Source organism: Mustelus asterias, chromosome 2 (genome assembly GCF_964213995.1).
Source record: "Mustelus asterias chromosome 2, sMusAst1.hap1.1, whole genome shotgun sequence".
Lineage (NCBI taxonomy): Eukaryota > Metazoa > Chordata > Chondrichthyes > Carcharhiniformes > Triakidae > Mustelus > Mustelus asterias.
This window is the reverse complement of record NC_135802.1, coordinates 155,397,874-155,424,709: the sequence shown is the minus strand read 5'-3', so window position 1 is coordinate 155,424,709 and position 26,836 is coordinate 155,397,874. Positions and strand designations below refer to the sequence as shown.

At 40.3% G+C, this 26,836-nt stretch overlaps 1 protein-coding gene across 13 annotated transcripts in view; it reads right to left on the bottom strand.

Annotated features, from left to right (window-relative positions):
- The window catches only part of fars2 (phenylalanyl-tRNA synthetase 2, mitochondrial), a 421,493-nt gene that overhangs the window by 384,291 nt on the left and 10,366 nt on the right, over positions 1-26,836 (bottom strand). For 11 of the 13 annotated variants that reach the window (XM_078199216.1, XM_078199190.1, XM_078199225.1 and 8 more), the window contains one exon: positions 23,276-23,310. Coding sequence is in view for 1 of the 13 variants with exons in the window: in XM_078199169.1 (XP_078055295.1) it covers positions 23,276-23,310 (35 nt within the window). In the remaining 12 variants the exon portion in view is untranslated. Of the gene's footprint in view, positions 1-23,275; positions 23,311-25,041; positions 25,170-26,836 lie in introns of those variants that run through there. The other 2 variants (XM_078199208.1, XM_078199242.1) reach the window with 2 other exon arrangements.

Genomic DNA, 26,836 nt, shown 5'->3' with positions numbered 1-26,836 from the left:
ACATCAGCTCAAACAGAGGGAAGAAAACTCCTTCTGCTCACCACCCTCCCACAGCTGATGAATGAGTGCTTCTCCATGTCGAACTCCTCTTGGAAGATGCACCAAGGGTAGCTAAAGCACAATACGTACTCTGGGTGGGGGAACATCAATATCCATCAACCCAAGTTACATTGTAGCCCTGCAGGGTAGATCTGTCAGGTTTCAACTGTGACAGGTGTTGAGAGAGCTAACAAGAAGGAAAATATCTTGACCTGTAGGAGGTGCTTCTGTCCATGACAGTGCTGGTATGACAACGTGCAGTCCTTTTCTATCTTCGCACTTCCGTCATGTTGTGATAGATTTCAAACAGATCTAGCAACTCAAAACTGGGCATCCATGAGGTGCTGTGGGCTTCTGGCAGCAGCTTAATTGTATTCAACCACAATCTGGAACCTCAATGCCCAGCATATCCCTCACTTTACCATTTCCATCAAGCCAGGGTCCAATCCAGTTTCAATGAGGTGTGCAGGACAGCATGCAAGGAACAGTGCCAAGCATACATAGAAAGACCAGTCCATCACGCTAACCAGCCTCCCATCCTTTGATTCCGTCTACAGTTCCTGCTGCCTTGGAAAAGCAGTCAGCATAATAATGAATCACGTACCCCGGACATACTCTCTTTCACCTTCTTCCGTTGGGAAAAAGATACAGAAGTCTGAGATCACACACCAACCGACTCAAGATTACTTCTTCCCTGCTGCCATTAGAATTTTGAATGGACTCACCATATATTAAATTGATCTTTCTCTACACCCTAGCAATGACTGGAACACTACATTCTGCACCCACTCCTTTCCTTCTCCCCATGTACTCTATGAATGGTATGCTTTGTCTGTATAGCACCAAGAACAATACTTTTCACTGTATACCAATACATGTGACAATAAAAAATCAAAAAATCAAAAATGAGGTACCAACATGATGAAGCTACAGCAGAGGACTACATGAGTGCCAAACAGCAGGAACAGCAAGCAATAGAAAGAGATGAACAATCTTACAACTAATGGATCAAATCAAAGCTCTGCAGTCATGTCACATCCAATTATGAATGGCGGTTGACAATTAAACGACTAGCCAGAGGAGGAGGCTCCACAAAAATCCCCATCCTCAATCTTGGTGCAGCTCAGCATGTCAATGCAAAAGATGAGCCTGGAGGATTTGCAGCCATCTTCAACCAGAAGTTCCAAGTGGTTGATTCATCTTGGTCTCCTGAGGCAATAGATTGTAAATCTATAGAAGTTGTTCATAGGCTTTACACTTAATTTTTTAAAAATTCTTTCACAAGACAGGAACATCTCTGGTTTGGCCAGCATTTTTGTTCCCAATGCCTAATTGACTTGACATGATGGTGGTAAACCACTGCGGTCCATGTGCTGTCAGAACAGGGCTGTTAAGGAGGGAGTTCAGGATTTTGACCCAGTGACAGCGAAGGAATGTCGATATAGTTCCAAGTCAGGATGGTGTGTAGTTTGGAGGGGAACTTGCAGGTGGTGATACTCATACCAACCCCCCACACCCCCGGTTGGCTGTAGTGTCTAGAATTGGGGGTCACAGTCTCAGAATAAGTGGAATAAATGAACTGTGAATGCCCAGTAATTGAGCATATTCAAGTTGGAGGTTGATAGATCTTTGGCTATTAAGGGAATCAAGAAATATGAGGTTAGCACAAGAAAGTGGAGTTGAGGTAGAAGATAAACCTTGATCTTATTGCAAGCCATAAAAGGTTGGAAAGGCCAATGACCTACTGCTGCTATTTCTTTTAAAGATAAACATAAAAATAAATAAAATACTACTGACAATGATTTTAACAGTCATATGAACGAAAGGCAGGTTTGCCTGTCCATGGAACATTCCTTATATTTAAAAACGTAGAAAAATTGTTATTTTCTTTCACTAGTCGTTGTTCAAATTATTGTGGGAAGCAGGGGAACAAAGAACATCTTGCTGTTAATGTTTGTAAAACCAATTAAAAAGTGCAGCAAAATTGAACAGTTGCATTACTTCTTGTGATGCCTGTAGCTTCTCCGGCTTAGGAACAGTTTGGGCAAAGAATTGAAAATGGGTTTGGTTGAACAAATATGCTTGCACTGGAAAAAGCACAAGTGAATAAAACAAGCTAAATAGTTGCAAAATTAAAAAAAACAGTAAAATAAAAACTATTAAGTTTCATTCTAGGAAATAATGTAACTACTCCAAAAACTTGAACCAGGGTACAGAGCTAACTAATCAACAAAGTCTTTTACGGTTGCAATTGTATAAACAAAGTAAAATTCACTTATTAGTCACAAGTAGGCTTACATTAACACTGCATTGAAGTTCCTGTGAAAATCTCCTAATCGCCACACTCCGGCACCTGTTCAGGTAGTGAGGGAGACTTTAGCATGGCCATTTCACCTAACTTGCACATCTTTGGACTGTGGGGGGAAACTGGAGCACCTGGAGGAAACCCATGCAGACACAGGGAGAATATGCAAACATCACACAGACAATGACCCAAGCTGGGAATCGAACCCGGGTCCCTAGCGCTGTGAAGCAGCAGTGCTAACACTGTGCACCAAGCCGCCCCAGGTGACGATTGAGAGATTTGGGATTATGTTGGCTTGGGATGCTCGATTTGACTTATTATTGTCAAATGCATTAGTGTGCAGTGAAAAGTATTGTTTCTTGCATGCTATGCAGACAAAGCATAACATACATAGAGAAGGAAAGGAGAGAGTGCAGAATATAGTGTTACAGTCATAGCTAGGGTATGGAGAAAGATCAACTTAATGCGATGTAGGCCCATTCAAAAGTCTGATGGCAGCAGGGAAGAAGCTGTTTTTGAGTCAGTTGGTACGTGTCCTCAGACTTTTGTATCTTTTTCCAGGCAGAAGAATGTGGAAGAGAGTATGTCTGGAGTGCATGAGGTCTTGATTATGCTGGCTGCTTTTCCGAGGCAGCGGAAAATATGCTATTCCATTTAAGCAGACTTGATTTTCAAATTATGCAGATTATGGATGATCAAATTGTACCTGAAGCAAACTGGATTTACGAACATGACAAATGATACAGAATTATCAGGTGATCAATGCTTTGATTATGACAAATCTTGCCATCCTCGAGTCAGCAGACACCACAGTACTTTATAAACAAGGAGGTGTACTACCTCATTCCCATCTGTTTTTGATTCATGTCTCTAGACCAAGGCCCACAAAGGAATTCTAGTGCATACCCTAATTTGTTACTAACTAGTAGACAAATAATTTCACACTCTAATGAACACTACAAAGCAAATCAATAACTGCAACACAGTTTTCTGTTAAATTAAATAGATAACAAACTTCAAGGTGTGATTCTACTCTCACAGCTCCCATCACCTATTGACAAGAAATGTTTGCTTTGCTATTCACTGAGCTCCCCAAGGGCCTGACATTACAAGCACATTACTGAAGGCAATAAATGAAACAAAGGCAAACTTAATGATGGAAAAAAAACTTTAACTGGTCTTCTCCACTTCCAGTCAGAGTACATCTTTAAGCATATACCCTTTTCAAAAAGTGCTGATTTTAGTTACAAATGTTATTTTAAATGCCGTCCACCAATAATTCTGCATGATTCTGTACTTATGAAATAATTACCAGTTTCCAGGTAAAATTCATTATCTGAAGTACTTAAAGGAAATGGTTACGTCTACGGGAAATGCATTGTTTCTACTTTATAATATATACTGCACAGAAAGAGTCTATGTAGATCTCTGTCTCTTCTGCCCCTTCCACACATTCCCTTTTTAAAATACTACAACAGATTCTCTTTCTGTCAGTGATTATAGTAGGGCATTCAATGTCCAAATGACCCTTTGTGTAAAGTAATTTCTCCTAACTTCTCCCTTTGTTCTTTTAGTGTTGATTTGAAAGGAATGTTTGAAATTCACTGGAACTACTTTTGCAAAGTTACCTGGCCAAAAGCCTTCATTTTTTTCAGATCTCTTCTTACTTCTAGAATCCATCGTTAAGGATGAGATTTCTAAATTCTTGGAAGTGCAGGGTCGGATTAGGACAAGTCAGCATGGATTTAGTAAGGGGAGGTCGTGCCTGACAAACCTGTTAGAGTTCTTTGAAGAGATAACAAATAGGTTAGACCAAGGAGAGCCAATGGATGTTATCTATCTTGACTTCCAAAAGGCCTTTGACAAGGTGCCTCACGGGAGACTGCTGAGTAAAATAAGGGCCCATGGTATTCGAGGCAAGGTACTAACATGGATTGACGATTGGCTGTCAGACAGAAGGCAGAGAGTTGGGATAAAAGGTTCTTTCTCAGAATGGCAACCGGTGACAAGTGGTGTCCCGCAGGGTTCAGTGTTGGGGCCACAGCTGTTCTCTTTATATATTAACGATCTAGATGACGGGACTGGGGGCATTCTGGCCAAGTTTGCCGATGGTACAAAGATAGGTGGAGGGGCAGGTAGTATTGAGGAGGTGGGGAGGCTGCAGAAAGATTTAGACAGTTTAGGAGAGTGGTCCAAGAAGTGGCTGATGAAATTCAACGTGGGCAAGTGCGAGGTCGTGCACTTTGGAAAAAAGAATAGAGGCATGGACTATTTTCTAAACGGTGACAAAATTCATAATGCTAAAGTGCAAAGGGACTTGGGAGTCCTAGTCCAGGATTCTCTAAAGGTAAACTTGCAGGTTGAGTCCGTAATTAAGAAAGCAAATGTAATGTTGTCATTTATCTCAAGAGGCTTGGAATACAAAAGCAGGGATGTACTTCTGAGGCTTTATAAAGCACTGGTTAGGCCCCATTTGGAGTACTGTGAGCAATTTTGGGCCCCACACCTCAGGAAGGACATACTGGCACTGGAGCGGGTCCAGCGGAGATTCACACGGATGATCCCAGGAATGGTAGGCCTGACATACGATGAACGTCTGAGGATCGTGGGATTATATTCATTGGAGTTTAGGAGGTTGAGGGGAGATCTGATAGAAACTTACAAGATAATGAACGGCTTAGATAGGATGGACGTAGGGAAGTTGTTTCCATTAACAGGGGAGACTAGGACGCGGGGGCACAGCCTTAGAATAAAAGGGAGTCACTTTAGAACAGAGATGAGGAGAAATTTCTTCAGCCAGAGAGTGGTGGGTCTGTGGAATTCATTGCCACAGAGGGCTGTGGAGGCCGAGACGTTGAGCGTCTTCAAGACAGAAATTGATAAATTCTTGATTTCTCGAGGAATTAAGGGCTATGGGGAGAGAGCGGGTAAATGGAGTTGAAATCAACCATGATTGAATGGTGGAGTGGACTCGATGGGCCGAATGGCCTTACTTCCGCTCCTATGTCTTATGGTCTTATGGTCTTACTTTTCAGTGTTCTAATGAAGGAGCCCTTGTTTAAGGGTTTCCTCATTTTTAAAGCCAGTCATTATTGGTATCCTCCTAATAAATCACAGTCATTCTGTACTATCTTCCAAGGCCCTGGCATTCAAAACCGGACACAATATTTTAACAGTCATTTATACGGTTTTACATACTATTACACAGTAGTAATTCAGCCACATGCTAGTTTCTCGTCACCAACACCCTTTTCCACCAAAGGAAAAGGCCCCTCCTGTGGCTTATAGTCAGGTAGTCTTCACCTCAGGACCTACAAACACCAGTTCAGGTAAAATTACAGACTTAAGAACCCCCACTGGCTGCTCCCCATTGGGTGAGCCTCCGTTCGCTCAATAGCCATGATGTGGAGATGCCAGCATTGGACTGGGGTGAGCACAGTGAGAAGTTAAAGTCCAACAGGTTTATTTAGAATCACAAGCTTTCAGAGCGCTACTCCTTCATCAGGTAAGTTGAGAGGTAGGTTTCACAAACATGGCATACATCAACAAAGACTTGTGTCTGACTAGTTCCCTCAATCTCGCCAAGAACTAAGTGACAGTTCCCCAGGGATTCTCCCGGTCACGTTGATGCAATATCGCTGGAGAATTACCAAGGGCTTCAGAACATAGTGGGTTTTTAACCATGTCCAGCAGTTCATTAACAGCTTTTGAGCTGGGTGCATCTGGATAGATCAGACTTCGTATCACATTGAAAGTCGGGGCTCTGCAGGCTATTAGCAATATCACTTTTTGTTTTCTGTCTCCTTCAATGTTGTTAGCATGGAAGAAGTAACTCATGAGCTCAGTGTATTGTGCCCAGTCTTTCTCACTAGTGTCACAGGGCCTGAGTTTCCCGTAAAGAGGCATAGGATGTCATGGTGGCACAGTGGTTAGCACTGCTGCCTCACAGCGCCAGGGACCTGGGTTCTATTCCCCACTTTGGTCACTGTCTGTGCGGAGTCTGCACGTTCTCCCCATGTCTGTGTGAGTTTTCTCCAGGTGCTCTGATTTCATCCCACAATCCGAAAGGTGTGCTGGTTAGATACATTGACCGTGCTAAATTCTCGCTCAGTGTCCCCAATAACATAATATAAATGTATAATGGCTTTTTCTTACCAGTGAAATTCTTGACTGAGGGAAGGATCAAGGAAAAAATAAATTTTCTTTTTTTTCCCTTGTCGCCAATGTAGTAATTGAGCCGTACACCAGTTCTCGCCATACACCAGTTCCCATCACCAACACCGTTTGTTGCGCACCAAAGGAAAAGGCTCTTCCCATGGATTACAGTCAGGTAATCTTCACCTTGGGACCTACAACAGCGGTCTATAAAGTAGCAGGCTTAAATGCCCCCACAGCTGCTTCCCATTGTGCAAGCCTCTGCTTGCTCAGTAGGGCAGCTTGTACCCCATGAGGCCCATTGGGAGATCAATTAATGATTTCTCATGGAATTCATGGTTGTCATAAACGGCATAGAAACAAGCTATTCAACCCAACCAGTCAATGCTGGCTTTTTATGCTCCACTCAAGCCTCCTCCCACCTTTCCTTATTAAAATCTATCATAACCATCTATTCCCTCCTCTCTCAAATGCTTGTCAAGCTTCCCCTTAACATGATCTATACCATTCAGCCATTTGTTTGTTTCTGCACTCCTTTATTTCCTTTAAATCCCCATTTATAAAGGCTAGGACACATTTTCCTTTACAGTACTTTATTAACTTTCCATTTTTAAATGTCTATCTGAACCATTACATTCTCTACTTCTTTTTAAAATAAAACATGGTACTATTCCACAAGTGATCCTCTATTTGTTCTTCCTTTCATAATGCATCAGCTCACATTTCCCTGCATTAAAATTCTTTTAACATCGGTGTGGCTAACCTATTAACGTGTGTACTCCTGTAATGTCCTAATTGCCTTAGGAGTTGTGGATTTTACAAAGAAAATGTGGTTTGCACACATAGATTTGAACTAATAACAACAGATTTATTGAAGGAGCTGTTGCCTGTACAAAATTAAACTAAGCAGGAACCTGTGAAACACCCCAATGACATCACCATCAAATCATGTGATCAGCTCTTAACGCAATCATGCAATCCACAAATATGTAACATCTCTCTCCCTTTAACTTCTGTGGTCATGACAACAATTACTACAATGTTATACATAGGATCAGTAATACTTTAGACACAGTACCATGCATCATTAATCATTATGTACAGTCAATAAGAAACTCGATCAGGAGGACATCTATTTCTGGTCTGGAATTTGGCTATACTTGACCCTAGAAGAATGATTTGGAACTTCAGTAGACATTTCTTTTCCAGGAACTTCTTCTGCATCATTCTCACATGGTATAATAGCAAAGACATAATCATCAGGCCACTCAATATGTAAGGAGGTTACAGAGAGCTCCAAGAGAAATAGGGTGGTAATAGTAGAGGATTTTAACTTTACCAAAATTGACTGGGACAGCCATAGTATTAGAGGCTTGGATAGAGAGAAATTTGTTGAGTGTATTCAAGAGGAATTTCTCATTCGGTATGTGGATGGTCCGACTAGAGACGGGGCAAAACCTGACCTCCTCTTGGGAAACAAGGAAGGGCAGGTGACAGAAGTATTAGTGAGGGATTACTTTGGGACCAGTGACCATAATTCCATTAGTTTTAAGATAGCTATGAAGAACGATAGTTCTGGCCCAAACATTAAAATTCTAAATTGGGGCAAGGCCAATTTTGATGGTATCAGACAGGAACTTGCAAAAGTTAATTGGGGGAGTCTGTTGGCAGACAAAGGGACATCTGGGTAAGTGGGAGACTTTCAAAAGTGTGTTAACCAGGGTTCAGGGTAAGCACATTCCTCTTAGAGTGAAGGGCAAGGCTGGTAGAAGTAGGGAACCCTGGATGACTCGGGATATTGAGGCCGTGGTTGAGAAGAAGAAGGAGACATATGAGATGCATAGGCAGCTGGGATCAAGCGGATCCCTTGAAGAGTATAGAGGGTATAGAGATAGAGTTAAGAGAGAAATCAGGAGGGCAAAAAGGGGACATGAGATTGCTTTGGCAGATAAGGCACAGGAGAATCCAAACAGATTCTACAAATACATAAAGGGCAAAAGGGTAACTAGGGAGAGAGTAGGGCCTCTTAAGGATTAACATGGTCATCTATGTGCGGATCCACAAGAGATGGGTGAGATCCCAGAAGAATATTTCTCATCAGTATTTACTGTTGAGAAAGGCATGGATGTGAGGAAACTTAAGGAAATAAATAGTGAGGTCTTGAGGAGTGTATATATAACAGAGAAGGAGGTGCTGGAAGTCTTAAAGCACCTCAAGGTAGATAAATCCCCAGGACCTAATGAAGTGTATCCCAGGACATTGTGGGAGGCCAGGGAGGAAATTGCGGGTCCCCTAACAGAGATATTTGAATCACCGACAGCCACAGATGAGGTGCCTGAAGATTGGAGGGTGGCAAATGTTGTGCCTTTTTTTGAAAGGGCTGCAGGGAAAAGCCTGGGAAGTACAGGTCGGTGAGCCTCACGTGTAGTGGGTAAGTTGTTAGAAGGTATTCTGAGAGACAGGATCTACAGATATTTAGGGAGACAAGGACTGATTAGGGACAGTCAGCATAGCTTTGAGAGTGGAAAATCATGTCTCACAAATTTGATTGAGTTTTTGAAGGGGTAACCAAGAAGGTAGATGAGGGCAGTGCAGTTGACGTTGTCTACATGGACTTTAGCAAGGCCTTTGACAAGGTACCGCATGGTATGTTGTTGCATAAGATTAAATCTCACGGGATCCAGGGTGAGGTAGCCAAATGAATACAAAATTGGCCTGATGACAGAAGCCAGAGGGTGGTTGTAGAGGGTTGTTTTTCAAACTGGAGGCCTGTGACCAGTGGTGTGCCTCAGGGATCGGTGTTGGGTCCACTGTTATTTGTCATTTATATTAATGATTTGGATGAGCATTTAAGAGGCATGGTTCGCAAGTTTGCAGATGACACCAAGATTGGTGGCATAGTGGACAGTGATGAAGGCTATCTAGGATTGCAACAGGATCTTGATCAATTGGGCCAGTGGGCTGATGAATGGCAGATGGAGTTTAATTTAGATAAATGCGAGGTGATGCATTTTGGTAGATTGAACCAGGGCAGGACTTACTCAGTTAATGGTAGGGCGTTGGGAAGAGTTATAGAACAAAGAGATCGAGGGATACATGTTTATTGCTCATTGAAAGTGAAGTCACAGATGTATAGGGTGGCAATGAAGGCATTTGCCATGCTTGGTTTCATTGGTCAGAACATTGAATACAGGAGTTGGGATTTATAGAACGGGATGGACACGGGTGAGGTCCCTGAGGATTGGAGGATAGCGAATGTGGTCCCGTTGTTTAAGAAGGGTAGCAGGGATAACCCAGGAAATTATAGGTCGGTGAGCTTGACGTCCGTGGTAGGGAAGTTGTTGGAGAGGATTCTTGGAAACAGGATGTATGTGCATTTAGAACGGAACAATCTCATTAGTGACAGACAGCATGGTTTTGTAAGAGGGAGGTCGTGCCGTACAAATTTGGTGGAGTTTTTTGAGGAAGTGACAAAAACGGTTGATGAAGGAAGGGCCGTGGATGTCGTCTATATGGATTTCAGTAAGGCATTTGACAAAGTCCCACATGGCAGGTTGGTTAAGAAGGTTAAGGCTCATGGGATACAAGGAGAAGTGGCTAGATGGGTGGAGAACTGGCTTGGCCATAGGAGACAGAGGGTAGTGATCGAAGGGTCTTTTTCCGGCTGGAGGTCTGTGACCAGTGGTGTTCCGCAGGGCTCTGTACTGGGACCTCTGCTATTTGTGATATATATAAATGATTTGGAAGAAGGTGTAACTGGTGTAATCAGCAAGTTTGCGGATGACACGAAGATGGCTGGAATTGCGGATAGCGAAGAGCATTGTCGGGCAATACAGCAGGATATAGATAGGCTGGAAAATTGGGCGGAGAGGTGGCAGATGGAATTTAATCCGGATAAATGCGAAGTGATGCATTTTGGAAGAAATAGTGTAGGGAGGAGTTATACAATAAATGGCAGAGTCATCAGGAGTATAGAAACACAGAGGGACCTAGGTGTGCAAGTCCACAAATCCTTGAAGGTGGCAACACAGGTGGAGAAGGTGGTGAAGAAGGCATATGGTATGCTTGCCTTTATAGGACGGGGTATAGAGTATAAAAGCTGGAGTCTGATGATGCAGCTGTATAGAACGCTGGTTAGGCCACATTTGGAGTACTGCGTCCAGTTCTGGTCGCCGCACTACCAGAAGGACGTGGAGGCATTGGAGAGAGTGCAGAGAAGGTTTACCAGGATGTTGCCTGGTATGCAGGGTCTTAGCTATGAGGAGAGATTGGGTAGACTGGGGTTGTTCTCCTTGGAAAGACGGAGAATGAGGGGAGATCTAATAGAGGTATACAAGATTATGAAGGGTATAGATAGGGTGAACAGTGGGAAGCTTTTTCCCAGGTCGGAGGTGACGATCACGAGGGGTCACGGGCTCAAGCTGAGAGGGGCGAAGTATAACTCAGACATCAGAGGGACGTTTTTTACACAGAGGGTGGTGGGGGCCTGGAATGCGCTGCCAAGTAGGGTGGTGGAGGCAGGCACGCTGACATCGTTTAAGACTTACCTGGATAGTCACATGAGCAGCCTGGGAATGGAGGGATACAAACGATTGGTCTAGTTGGACCAAGGAGCGGCACAGGCTTGGAGGGCCGAAGGGCCTGTTTCCTGTGCTGTACTGTTCTTTGTTTTGTTTGTTTTGTTGAAGTTGTACAAGATATTGGGAAGGTCACACTTGGAATACTGTGTACAGTTCTGGTCACACCCTATTATAGAAAGGATATTATTAAACTAGAAAGAGTGCAGAAAAGATTTACTAGGATGCTACCAGGACTTGATGGTTTGAGTTATAAGGAGAGGCTGGATAGACTGGGACTTTTTTCTCTGGAGCATAGGAGGCTGAGGGATGATCTTATAGAGGTCTATAAAATAATGAGGGGCACAGACCAGCTCGATAGTCAATACCCAAAATTAGGGTAGTCTAAAACTAGAGGGCATAGATTTGTGAGAGGAGAGAGATACGAAAAGATCCAGAGGGGCAATTTTTTCACACAGCAGGGGGTTAATGTCTGGAACAAGCTGCCAGAGCTAGTAGTAGAGGCGGGTACAATTTTGTCTTTTAAAAAGTGTTTAGACAATTACATGAGTAAGATGGTTATCGAAGGATGTGGGCCAAACGTGGGCAATTGGGACTAGCTTAGTCATTGAAAAAAAAGGGCGGCATGGAGAAGTTGGGCCGAAGGGTCTGTTTCCATGCTATAAACCTCTATGACTCTTATGAATCAGATTCAACTAAATCTTCCATAGTAGTATTCACAACATGAGGGACTAAAGAACTTGATACTTCAGGAGATGATTCTGAGAAATCAATTCTAGAAGACAACAAACTGGTCAGCATGGCGTCAAAGTAGTTCATCTTCAGTTGGAACCATTAAGAAATTGGGCCTTTTTTCCCTAAATCTATGATTGGCATCCATTTCTCACTCATGGCACAATTATACACTAACATCCAATCTCCTTAATGAAATGAGCATTGTCTGCGTTCACTTTTCGTCAAGCAACTTGAGATTGCTGTTGACATTCTATTACCTCTGAAGTCTCTGTAGATAATAACAAATCAAACATAGCTCTCGATTTTCTCTTTAAAGTAATAATGCAGATGAACTTTTGATAGTCGCATAAGCAATGTTTCTATAAAATGCCAGAAAGCTATTCACATGACGTGATAACAAAGCTTGCTCTTTTGACGCTTTTAAAGAATGGGTCAAGGATTGTACAAATATTTCAGCTAATCCGCTGGTTGATGGATGATAAGGTGCAGATATCATATGATGAATACCATTTACTTTGAGATAATCCTCAAAATCTTCTGAAGTAAACTGTGAAACATTACCGGGAACAATCAGTTCCAGTTTACCAAATCTTGCAAAGGTTTTTTCAAGTTTTTCGATGGTTTGTTCAGATGTGGTAGATCTCATGATAACAACGTCTGGCCACTTTGAGCATGCATCAACCTTCAAATGCAACCTTCAAACAGATGGGCAAAACCTACATGCAATCATTGCCCTTAGGCAATTCCCAAGGGTGCAAAAGGAGACAAGGGTAGTGTATTTCTTATTCATACACAGAATTGACACTGTCCCACTTTTTCTTCAATCTGAGTATCCACACCTGGCCACCAAATAAAACTACATGCAAATTCCTTCATCCAGCCTAACTCAGGATGTCCTTTATGTAGTTGTTCAAGAACTCTTCCACACAGACTAGGAGGAATGATCACTTGGATTCCCTACAATAGACACTGAACATTGAACAGTCAACTCAAGCTATCTTGACACAAATGGTATCAAATCAGAATGTATATAATGCGATTCAGCTATCATTCCTTTCAATACCATTTCCATCACAGGATCATTTCTGGTATGTCTCTGAACTTGAGAAGCTTTCACAGGCAAATGATTTATTCGCAAAAAATAGAGAATATTAGTAAAACTAGTTAGTCGCATCTGCTCAATAGAAAAGGGTAAGCATGATAATGCAGCAGCATGGCAGTATGATTGATGACACTTTATATCATAAGAGTGTGCAGATTAGATCAGTAAACATTTTTGCTATCGACTAGCAGCTAACGACGGTATGCCCAAAAATAGTAGGTAAGGGTAGATGGTAAGTCAAAATGTGAAATGATGACCATACAAATAATAACACATTTGTATGCCAAAAAGTTTATTTAATGCTTCTTTTTCTAGTTGAGCATAATGAGATTTAGCATGAGCAGAGTACACGAAGCAAAACCCATTGATCGTTCTTCTCGCGAAGGCATAATATGCGAAACTACTGCTCCTACTGAAGTGTTGCAAGCAAGCAATAATGGTAGCTTCGGATTAAAATGAACCAACACTTCAGATTCCTGCAAAGCATCTTTGACATCATTGGATGCTTTCTCACATTCTGCTGGCCAGTGCCATGACTGTTTCATACAAGTTAGGAACACGTTTTGCCATAATCATTTACTCTTCCTAGAAAGTGCCTCAAATGCATCACATTCGTTGGACATGGTACTTTTAAAATAGCTTCTAACTTTTCAAGTGCTTTGTGCAGGCCTTTAGCATCAAGAACATAACCAAAATACTGGACTGATGTCTGAAAAAAGTCACATTTTTCTTTCTTGACACGTAGACCATGTACTTGAAAATGTTCCAATGTTGCTTCTAAATTATTCCAGTGCTTTTGTTCACTGGGCCCTGTAATTAGAATATCACCCAAATAACATGGTACACCAGCGAGGTCACTTGAAACTTGATCCATCTATCTTTGGAATAAGGCTGGTGCAGATGTCATTTCGAAAAGCAATCTTTTATAATGAAAAAGATCTTTGTGAGTAACCATGATAAGCAATGGTTGAGTTTTAGCAGCTACATTCATCTGTAAGTTTGCTTGTAAAAGATCATAGAATCCTTACAGTGCAGGAGGAGGACATTCGGCCCATCGAGTGTCCACCAACTCTCCGAAAGAACACCACAAATATAAACTGATTCATCTGGTTTCATGACAGGTACAAAGGGAGTAGCCCAGTCATTCGTTGTAATCGGCTCTAACACACCAGTATTAACAAGTTGTACTAATTCTTCTTCGAACTTAGGATGAATTGCATGTGCCACTGCTCTTGCTTTGAAACTTTTTGATTGTCTATTAAGCTTTATCTTGAGTTACACTTGAACTCTCTTCATTGAGTAAAGTGTCTCTTTGAATATACTCTTGTATTTATCCAGATGGAGCTGTTTTGGCATCAACTAATCTATTGACAGCACTCCAGTTAAGCTTTATCTTCTCCAACCATGATTTCCCAAATAGAGCTGGAAAATTACCACGGACCACATGGAGAGGGTACTCCACTGTTTGTCCCATGTTGTAGCCTTCTAATAGCACAATCTCTTCCAAGTATGTCCTTAAAATCACATCAGCTGGTTTTAAAGGAAGACGCTTCAGCTTTTGTTGATATGTACGAAGTTAAAGATACAGCAGCACCAATATCAATCTCCATCCTAATAGGTTATCCACTTAACTTCAGAATCTATGTGATTCATACTGTATGGATAAGACGTTCATCATATTTCTGGACATCTTTTTCTACACAGTTGTAATTCTTTTCTTCCATGCTGTAAATTATTTTTGTAGAATGCAATTTTTTCTTCTTCTTGAAGGTACCCAGATTCTTCTGAATATTCTTCTGGGGCGGCATGGTGGCACAGTGGTTAGCACTGCTGCCTCACAGCGCTAGGGACCTGAGTTTGATTCCCAGCTTGGGTTACTATCTGTGCAGAGTCTGCACATTCTCCCTGTGTCTGCATGGGTTTCCTCTGGGTGCTCCAGTTCCCTCCCACAATCTGAAAGACATGCTCGTTAGATGCATTGGCCATACTAAATTCTCCCTCAGTGTATCCGAATAGGTGCCGGAGCATGGCGACTAGGGGATTTTCACAGTAACTTCATTGCAGTGTTAATGTAAGCTTACTTGTGATACTAATAAATAAACTTAAAAAGTAACTTCAGGAGAAGCTGGCCTAGCCCAACAAGCTTTTGCAATGTGACCTATTTTGCCACAATTCTTGCATTTATTATCCTTGCTGCAGCATTCACTCGCCGAATGGTTCTTTTGGCACATTTCTGATATACTTGTCGCTGTTTTGATTTCTTATGGGCAGTTCCCAACTTGTGGACCTTCATTCTTACACCAAATTGCGGAGCCTTTTAGCAGCCAGTTCCATTGACATGGATTTATACCGCTGTCCTTAAAGTTGAAATATGTTCAATAAGCAATCTTCTTTGGATAGCCTCACTTAGGAGTCAACAAACTAGATGATCTCAAAGAGGGCCTTCTAATGACATCCTAAACTCACAATATTGTGCCAGCCTTTTTAAGGTTACCACAAATTGAGCAGTGTTTTAGCCTTACACTTGATTTCTCCGGTGGAAAGAATGGTGAACCGTTCCACGATGATCACTGGCTTTGGAGAGTAATGCTTTTCAAGGATCTTTGTCAAGTCATCGTGGGTTTTGGTTCCTGGCTTTGTCTGATGAGCCGAGAGGAAGAGTAAATTGAAGGTTTTACTCCTATTATGCTGAGTAATACTGGTGCAAGCAACTCACCTGCAATTTTATTCGCTTGTACAAAGTACTGAAAACACTCTGTATAAGAACTTCATGATTCATTTTCTTCCTTGAAAACACCCAAGGATACCAACTGACTCACCACTTCCCTTGCAGCTACGAGCGAACAGAGACTGCTGAGCAGATTTTTCTTACTGCTTTCTCAGTCTCTCCCCTTTTTAACTACACAGACCATTGACGTCATGCATTTTTTTTCTAACAAGCCAGCCGTACAGCAAAGCATCCCTTCTTTTTAAATATGCTGCCTGGATATACTACCTGCAATCACATTTCTCTGATGGGAGAAAAAAAACCCCTCTTTTAAACCCACACAGAGAGCTTCCACCCTTTTTCTATTATGTAATGAGTCTCCCACCCTGCCAGCACAAGCAGACCCTGCAGCTTCGAGGAGTCCACCTGACCATTTTTCTGGTAAGAAACATGATTTTCTTTCCTTTTTGTTCCTGTTTGACATTCCTTCATTAGCACTCCAATCTTTAATCCTGTTGTTGATTTTCCCCAGCTTTCTAATATTCGAAGGTGAAGACCCATGATTTTCTTTCCTCCTTAGGATCTTTTCGTGATGTTCTCGACAAAATAAAATCCCAACTCCAATTTTCTTTTTGTAATGTTCTAACTATGTTGGGTTGTGGGTTTCACACAAAATAAAATGTGGTTTTGCACACATAGATTCAAACTACCAACAATAGATTCATTGAAGGAGCTGTTGCCAATACAGGGTACAAAATGAAACTAAGCAGGAGTCTGTGAAACACCTCTATGACATCACCATCAAATCATGTGATCAGCTCTTAACGCAATAAAATATATAACAACTTCTGAAATTGCTTTCAGTGGTATTCTCAATTGATTATGCTCACTTTATTGTTTATAAATTCTGATACTGTGTCCACACGCTTACTACAATGGTCCAAACATTGATTGGGTGGGACTGGGGAGGGATTTCACTGTATGCATAAGACCATAAGACATAGGAGCAGAATTAGGCCACTCGGCCCATCGAGTCTGCTCTGCCATTCAATCATGACTGATATTTTTCTCATCCCTGTTCTCCTACCTTTTCCCCCATAACCCCTGGTCCCCTTATTAATCAAGAAACTATCTATCTCAGTCTTAAAGACACTCAATGATCTGGCTTCCACAGCCTTCTGTGGCAAAAAGTTCCACAGATTCACCACTCTCTGGCTGAAGAAATTGCTCCTTATCTCTGTTTTAAAGGATTGTCCCTTTAGTCTGAGGTTGTGCCCTCTGGTTCTAGTTTTTTCGACTAGTGGAAACATTCTCTCCACGTCCACTCTATCCAGGCCTCACAGTATCCTGTAAGTTTCAATAAGATCCCCCCTTCATCCTTCTAAACTCCAACGAGTACAGACCCAGAGTCCTCAACCGTTCCTCATCTGTCCTTGAAGCAATACTTTGTTTTCCATTTGCTCGCATTCACTTTAAAACTTTGTGCCTTAATTTTAGGAATGTTCTCTAAACTACTATATTACATTTGTCAGAAGTATCTTTAATTCTTCTTTTCGTTCCTAATCAATCTCACCTTCCCTCAAAAATAATTTTTGCATACCTACAAAATCCTTTATAATTTCCCTCTCTGCTTTCTGAATGTCATTTCTATGCAGTTTTAGCCATTTTTCTTCCCTGCTTTATTCTCTATAACTCACTTGATTTTATCAAATGAGCAGTAGATCTGTCACTTCCCTCTTCAGTTTCATTTTAAGCACCCATTCATCCAGAGTTTCAGCTTTTCCTACACCCGCTTTATTTCACAAGAGAATGTGTCATGTTTGTCTTCTGATCACCTCTTGTTTGAAAGTTCCCCATTCTTTGTTCACTGTCAACTTTGCTATCCAATTTTTGAGGGCTAGTTCACTTTGTAATTCATTGTCTTTTTTTTTTACCCAATTCAACCACTTTTAATCTTAACTGTTCCCTTTCCTTTTCTATGTTCATACGGAATCTAATTATATTATGGTTTTCCAGATATTCCCTACCCTTACCATCCCAGGTGCTCCACTTCATTCCTTAGATATACCAGTGCCCTTTTCCTTCTGAACTTAAAAGTATACTGATTTAGAAAGCAGTCCTAACCAACATTGTAGAATACCACACTCCTGTTCCCTCACTTCTTTGTCATTTATGTTGCTTTGATATCAATCTTTTTGGATAATTCCAAAGCAATTCATTATCATAGAAGCAGCTTAGCAGGAAGGGAAACCTGACTTGAGGATCTCAACAATTTAGATTTAAATGGAACATTTAATGCAGAAAAACATCTGAAGATGCTCTAGAGGCATTATCGGAATTAACATTCTCAGTTCAGCTCATCACACTGACATTTTTTACAAAAACACTAAAATTCTTTCTCCTCCTTCAGAAAATAAGGACGTACTTTGAATAAAAAGTATCTCTCCTGTACTTACATTCAATCTTAAAAAGCAAAGACATCACTCTCTAGCATATGATGGGACACACTAACAACCTTTAATTAAACATATTGTATGTACTCTGTTCCAGGAAAATAATTGTTTTATAATCTCTAACCGCCTTTGATGCTGAAAATTTGTCCCCCTATTTATCTGATCAGATGATCACAGATTAAGTTAAATAAACTAGGGTGTTAGAAGAGGTAATATGGCAACTATGCCAACCATTGGTTTAATGACCTATCTCCATCTTTTTTTCTCCATTTTAAATTCAAGAATTATGCTTGTGCTCTGAAACCTCCGCAATTCAACAATGCTCTCATGCAATGCTCTTGAAGGTTTACATCATGTTCTTTTGGAGAATTTGAAAGGGGGGTCGGTGACGGGAGGGTTTTCCCTTGAACTTGACAGCACTGCCAATATCCCTTTATAGTACACCATATCTCAGTTAGCTTCTTTAGTTTACATTACTAAGGTAAACTATTTCTTTCTGGCTCATTATTCAAATTTCTGCACCATCTCTTTTCTCACAGCTGTGTGTATATAGAGCCATGGACCAATATAACACAGTAGGAAGTCAACCAGCCCACTATGCCAATGCTATCTCTTTGGTAGAGCTCTCCAATTAATCCCACTGTCCTGTTCTGATACTTTTTAACAATTATCTTAAAACTGTGTCTTCTGGTTAATGACTCTTTCTCCACTTAGGTACCTTTTCTCTTTACCATTCCAATGTAGTCCTTATTTTAAAATACTATCAGGAGAACCTACAGAACCGTGCTCTTCCTGTGCACCAAATACTTTCACAAGATAGTTTACTTCCAGATTGTGTGGTAATACTGGCACAAATCTCCTGCTCAATTTCCATAAATCAGAGCCATCTTGGAATGAAATGATGTTTATTTGAGCTTCTAAGCTGCTGAAATATTTTGATACATATGGTCAAATCAAGCAGTTGATTTCAGTGCACTTAACTGAGTGTTTTGAGTGTTCTATACAATGCAGGACATCTTCTCTGTGATACAAATATTTATGCCCATAAAATAGCTCTTGTTTACAAAATTTATTTTGGGTTTTTCACCATTATCAAACATGTCTTCATAAAAAGCATTGTACCATTCAGAGGCAGTTAGATGTTCTAATAGAGGATTTTAGGTTTTAATGAAAGAATGACCTAGATAGGCTGAAGCCTCCCTCTTCTGTCCTTTGTGATGTACAGTGGGACTACTTGAAAAGACTCTGGAAATAGTATTAATATACATAGAATAAATAGAAGAATGGAGACCATGTTCCCTTAGGGTGACTAGATTAGTCTTACAGTTTATAACTGACACTTTAATCCAAAAATCAAATTACAGTCTTGAAAATATTCTAACGCATCCATTCCTTCCATTACAGTTCATGGGGGTCATCTGATTAAATTTAGTGTCAATTTTTCCCTCATATTGGCTGTTATGCCAGCTGTTGACGACCAGGACACAGTCATTGATGCATAACTACATTCATGATGAAAGATTGACGACTACACTACAATCTCTATTCTTATCAAGTTTGTCCATCAGATTAGCCCGTCAAAACAATTTTAAGTTTCAAACCAGGCTGAAAATATCCCTTATGGATGGTGTTTTTTGAGAAGGCTGTCATACTCTGCGTTGCAATGAGAAGTTTTAAAATGTCATCAAAGTAATAGCTAACAGGCTTGGTGTCTTTAATGACACCTGTCACAGTATGTGTAGTACAAAATAAGGATGCTTCTCCCAATAATTTAGTAACTAAATGTATCTTCCATTGTTATTTACATACAGATTGAGCTACAATCTTTTGTCAGAGATCAGTTAGCTGTGACAGTAAGAGGAACAATACTTGGTGCTAAAATGCAAGTCAGAATTTTCTTTCCTGATCACTGTCAATTAACCCCTTCAGGAAAGTACTTAACTATGGGTACCACAGGAAGATCAGTTTCTATAATATGGGGGCCAAATCCTAATAACCTTCATTGTTTATTATTCATGTGCTAGTCTAAACAAACAGGAAATGCATTAGCTGGCTGTTGACACCATTGTTGACAACATTCAAACACAAGTTAGCACTATTAAGTGAGGGTGCCTTAAATGGGAAGCAAACTGGAAAAGTGTAAAATTACTGATAATTAACTTTTAATTACGTTGGCTTTCTAGGATAATATCTTATCAGGTATATGTTCTTGAATGTTTGGATTGCCGAAATACGTCTGATCATAATGAAACAATAATCAGCATGCACAATTTCCAACATAGGTCAAACATTAGATATTTATATGCAGAATAGAAAGTGTGTATTGCAATAAAGAGCAAAAAGTCAAAGAAAAAAACAAAAGCAAGACTTTTTAACTTTTTTTATATAAAGCATAACATACTTAGAAGATGCTCAAGATTATGCTGATCACAGATGCATAATTGAGCATTGCTTTGGCCTCAATAAAGCCCAGGTGATGGGGTTGCCAACTCTCTATTGGGGAGATGTCAGTGAAAGCGATTTTATACAAAATTGCGGAAGTGATGTCATGGTACCCGTAGTTGGGCCCAATGGCTTCTTTCTGTGCTGTACATTTTAAATAGTTCAATGTAACACATATGCAATTGGTAGCTACAAAGATACAACAGAGAGCAAACTTTTCCTTCAAGCTGGTCACCTGGTCTCAAATCACATAAACTCTTGCTGTCAACGTCAACTGATTCAGTTTGACACCAAGTGAGAAGGATTGAACTGGTCACAGATAAATTCCACTACCGGTTTGACAAATATTTCCCCTGCCTAGTGCTTTCGGTGGATGGAAATCCACAGTGCACCACTGTCCATCCAATCACTACCAATTCAATCTGACGCTAATGAATAACAATAATAACACTAATTAATCAAAATGCCAGCATTTAGCCAGTCTCAGCTCATAATCTTTCCTCCAGCCCTGCAGTCCACGTGGACATCATCTTAACTGACTGGAGTAGCGTTCACGTGATCTGAAAGCCATTCAGATATTTCCATTAAGTGGGATCAGCTGACCCCAAAACAGGTTTTTCAGTGGGTGGGAGTGTAGGCTCTTGGCATCAGGAAGATAATCTGGTACCCAAATGTAGGCTGTGATTAACTGACAGCTGGGCTCTTAGGGAAGACACAGTAAGAAGTCTCACAACACCAGGTTAAAGTCCAACAGGTTTATTTGGTAGCAAAAGCCACTAGCTTTCGGAGCGCTTGCTGCCCCTTCGTCAGGTGACTCACCTGACGAAGGGGCAGCAAACGCTCCGAAAGCTAGTGGCTTTTGCTACCAAATAAACCTGTTGGACTTTAACCTGGTGTTGTGAGACTTCTTACTGTGTTTACCCCAGTCCAACGCCGGCATCTCCACATCATGACTCTTAGGGAAGGTCAGGTGTACTCAAGCGTGAGCTGGAATTGGCCAATAAATTATCCTGACCATCTGAAGGGGCAGGTGATACCCAAGCATGGGCTAGGATTGGCTGTCAGAGCGTCCTGGCCATGATTGTCAGGAGCTGATGTGCTAACCGAATGCTTTGTTTGGCCATTGGAAGATTAAGGCCGATTCCAGGAGACACCCAGCCATCCTGGGAGGGTTGGTAACCTTGCGAGGTAAAGAGTTCTATTTGCACGCAATTAAGAAATAGTGAATGCCCCACTTTCAACATGCAAATGAGCTTCTGAAAAGTATTGGTGCAGAAATGGTATTCAGCAACAGCATGGTAACCTTTAAATATTTTATAGAGATTGATATATTTGCTATATTGGTTATCTTACTGGTATTATTTATATGGTAATATATATTCAACTAGATCAAAAATTTGGCAATTGTTTCTTTTTCTGCTAAAGAATTGTAATACATTGCATTATTGTAGTGCCTTTCAAATCCTCAGGGCATTCCCAAAATGCTGTACAGACCATTAATTATTTTTGAAATGTGATCATCACTGTTTTGTAGGCAATATAGCATTCCAATTGCAAACAGCAGGATCTCAGCAAAAGATAGTTAACCATATACTGTATTTCTGATGGTGTTAGTTGAAGGATAAATGTTGACCAAAGCTTGGACAGCTTCACTCCTCTTCTTCAAATTTTCCATGGGATTTTTTAGAAGCTAGAAGAGGCCTTGGTTTAGTATCTCATCTGAAAAAGCTTCTGATGATGCAGTACTTCTTCAAGTAGCAACCTAACATCAGTGCTTAAGTTCTTGCGTGAGGCTTGAACCCATGACGTTCTGAATGAGCAACAAGAGTACTACCACTGAGCTAGTTTGACACAATATTCCATTTTACAGACTTAATAACAATGAATTGGATTTATATAGCACATTTATAGTAAGAAGTCTCAAGGAACTTCAGTTTAACATTTGACATGCTATACATTTAACAATAAAGCTATATATGTTTAAACCCAAATTGTGAGGGTCATCTGGTTATTTGATGTCCAGAGGTGCTTCACAGTCAAGCCTGATTCTGTTCTCATCCCACTTTCACACATCTCTACATTGCAGTTAGGGCCACATAATAATGATGAATGGAAACGCTGACTGATTTTTGCATATCCCAAAGGCACTGAAACCAATTTTGAATTGCAGGACTCTGATCACTTCCATGGCTGAGATCAATTCATTCAGAAAGAGAAGGCCTTAAACTTGTTAACGAAATCTCTTTTGCCCAGTATTACACTGCATTTATTCACTGAGTCACTAGGGGGAGCCTGCAATCAAGACTAGAAAATCCACAAAGTAATTGCTATAAAAATCTGTAACATTATTGTTATTATTCATTATGCTGTTCAATAACTTGATAGAACTTCTATTGTTCTAACTTACAGATGGACTGAAAAGTCTATGTATTGTCCTGTCCGGATAAAATAGTTTCCACACTTCCTCAGATCAGTATAAATAGATTTGTTCAATTCTGAACCATGATAGCATTTATTTCTTGGCACAAAATTCCATAAACAGGCTTTGTAAATGGATGAGCAGCATCCAGTAGCAAGAACGAAATACTATAATAAAATCTATAATTTTAATGGAATGCTACAGTATTGCTTTATTCTACTATAAAAGTTCAATAGGTAGAGTCATCTTCAAACAAATTCAGCTGGTATTTACTCTCTTGGCAAGTTGCCAAATGTGCGCTTCATCATTATTCAGAGGTTAAAATTATGTAAATAAAGTACCTTTTTGCTCCTGTCTTCAGTGCAGAAATCCTTTCCTGAAAATGAAAATAAACAGCTTATATGTATACACTAATGCATTTCCTTACTGTTCCTACACTCTTCAACCCGAAAAAAGAAAACGTCACAACATAAGAACTGACCTTTGGTTGACTAAAAAACATTAATAAAAACTTCTTTGACATGGACCCCTGCTCTTCCTGACATAAATTAATGACGTAGACATTGTCCAGGACATAATTTCAAAATTTATTTGGAAGTATTGTGAGCTGTGAGGAGGAAAGAGTTAAACTTCAAAAGGACATAGACAGGATGGTAGAATGACAAGTGGCAGATGAAATTTAATGCAGAGAAATGTGATTCATTGGTGAAGTGGTCAGGATGTCAGGGAGAAACACCATAAAACAAAGGATACAATTCTAAAGAAGGTGCCCAAGCAGAGGGACCAGGGGGTAGATGTGCACAAATCATTGAAGATGGCAGGGCAGGTTGGGAGAGCGGATAATAAAGTATATGGGGACCCTAGACATAATAAATATGGGCATAAGGAAGTTATGATCAACCTGCACAAAATTCTGGTTCAGCCTCAACTGGGGTATTGCATCCGGTTCTAGGCACCAGAAAGAAGTGAAAGCATTAGAGCAGGGGCAGAAAAGATTCACAATACTGGTTCCAGGCTTAAGAAACTTCAGTTAATTTTGGAGATGCTGAAGCTGTTCTCCTTCAAAAAGAGAAAATTGAGTGGAGATTTGATAAGGGTGTCCAAGATTAGGAGGGGTCTGAACCTAGTAGATAAGGAGAAACTGTTTGCATTGGTGGAAGGATCAAGGACCAGATGACACCGACTTAAGCTAATTGGCAAAAGAAGCAATAGTGACATAAGGAGAAACTTCTTTACGCACAGTAGTTAGCTCAAATACACTGCTGGAGAGCGTGGTGGGTGCAGATTCAATCGTGACTTTCAAGAGACTGATAACATCTGAAGAGGAAAAATTTGCAGGGCTACAATGAATAGGTAGGGAAGTGGCACTAGGTACATTGCTCTTGCAGACAGCTGGCACAGGCATGACAGGCGAATGGCCTCCTTCTGTGTTATAGGCAATCTGATTCAAAATCAAACCAACAAAGGACCCAAAGCAGAATATGGAAGTATGTTTGAGCAAATATGTATTTGCAATATAAACTTATTACCAAATATACAGGACGTCATATGAAACTTAAATTATTAAAACATTTAGCACAGAGCTGACTAAACGGAATCATGGCTGCCTTAATCATCCCTTCAACTTATGCAGCCTTAGATAACCTCTGCAGACTACAGAAGCCTTGTTTGGAGAAGTAAATATTAGCTCTATCAGAGTTACTTTGTTACAGCATTTCACCAGAAGTAGTTCTATTGAATCCAACAGCCAGTTTTGGAAATTGGTAGGGATTCTGTGCTGCATTTGTGTTATAGAGCACACCAAAAGATATGCAAGGCTGAATCTGTGGCTTTAGTAATTGTTAGTGTGGTCTCTTTCAGCACCCATCTGCTAAGCAATATCTTTTGACAATATTATATCAGTTAAATAGGTTGTCACTTGTACTAAATTGTGTAAATAGTATTCTGTGAAACTCCCCCAAATTGCTGGGCTGAAGTGAGGGGACATGAAAAATTGGGTAGGAAACATTAGGGTCATTAATCATCAAAAACATCCGAGAACATCCGATCTGGGTTTGTAAGCTTGGATTTTGTGATTAGCAACAAAAAGACAACATGTGCCACTGACCTTGAAGAAAGCTTCCCACAAAGATCTGTGTGATGATTTCACCTTTCGTGACTTAATTTAAGTCATATAGGGGATCACTGCCATCCAGCGACAGTGACCTTACCAAGCAAACTAAGGAACCAATCAGACTGAAGAATTCTCACATACAGCAAACCAGAAGGTAACAAATTGTTTTTTTTCATTTTTTAATACGTTAACAAAAAGATAAAGATTGGTATATGCAAATAGGATTAAATTAAAAGTTGAAATATAAATAAACTTGTTAAAATAGTTCTTTAAGAGTCTATGGATTTTTTTTTACATCGAATGGAGAAATTTAATATTCCACAAATATAAATGTTTTTCAGGACCAGAGAAGATTTTCAGCAATAATTATGATTTAGTACATCGTTAAAATTCAGTCAACATGGTGTAACATTTTCAAGGGTTTTTTTTCCAGTGAGAACACGAGTGTAAAAAGTGAAAGTTCACATCAAGTCAGTGATTTCTAATTGACTTCCATCTAGAAGGACTTCAGCAGCACACATAGTGAAGGAGTGTGAAATTACAGACAACTTCTGGGTTTTTCAGTTTAACTGCAAAATGCAGATGCTATAATTTGCTGTCAATTTCAGCGATTACAGAAGTGTGCATGTAGACAGCTTTGCTATCATTATAATCATAAAAATCTAAATTATTAAAATTGCAGTTACAACCTTCTACAGATTTTGTGCCCAAAATATCAATCCTGACTTGGTCAAAAATAGTCACCTGGTAAAATTTGAACTGAAAGCAATTAATATGTTTGCAATGCAGTGTGAAATTCTTTCCTGAATTCCCTCTGCCTTGCTACTTCTAAATGTATTAATTATTTAAATGAAGTTTGTGCTTTGCAGAAAAAGTTAAGAGATACTAAGCAGAGAGAAAATGTATTAACAATTGCCTTTAATATTATTTCAGTTAACTATTGTTTTCTCACAACTATGCAATGACTGTAGCTTCTATATCCTCAGGGTAACCTGCATTTAAAATGATTACTAAAAAATGCACATACTAGTATTCACTTTAACCGCAATAATGGCTGGCCACAAATTACTTACAATGGGTATGTCCTCCCCCAAATTGCAAATGAGTTTTAATCTCTACCTTCATGTCAAGTCAATATCCACCATCATGCCACATATCAGGCTTTGGATTTCACTCTTACCTTCCAACCAGAGGTGACAAGATATATTGTGACAGATATGAAATATACAGCAAACTATCAGCTCCAAACAGCACAACATCAAAAGTGGATGACATTTGAAATTGTTTGTTTTCATAGAATCATAGAATCCCTACAGTGCAGAAGGAGGCCATTCGGCCCATTGAGTCTGCACCGACTCTCCGACAAAACATTTTACTCAGGCCCTATCCTTGTAACCCCACGTATTTACCCCACTATTCCTACTAATCTACACAATTTGGGACACTAAGGGACAATTTAGCATGGGCAATCACCTAACCAGCACATCTTTGGACTGTGGGAGGGAACCGCAGTACCCAGAGGAAACCCACGCAGACACTGGGAAAATGTGCAAATTCCACATATACAGTCACCCAAGGCTGGAATCGCACCCAGGTGCCTGGTACTATGAGGCAGCAGTGTTAACCGCCATGCCACTAAGCCGACAAATAGAATTTAATTTGAGAATGAAGTTAATAAATGAAGAATGAAGTTAAGAATTAAGGAAAGGGCAGGCAAAGCAGGGTTCCCCTGTGACCATTCCCCTCCACAACAGGTATACCGAGTTGGATACTGTTGTGGGGGATGCCT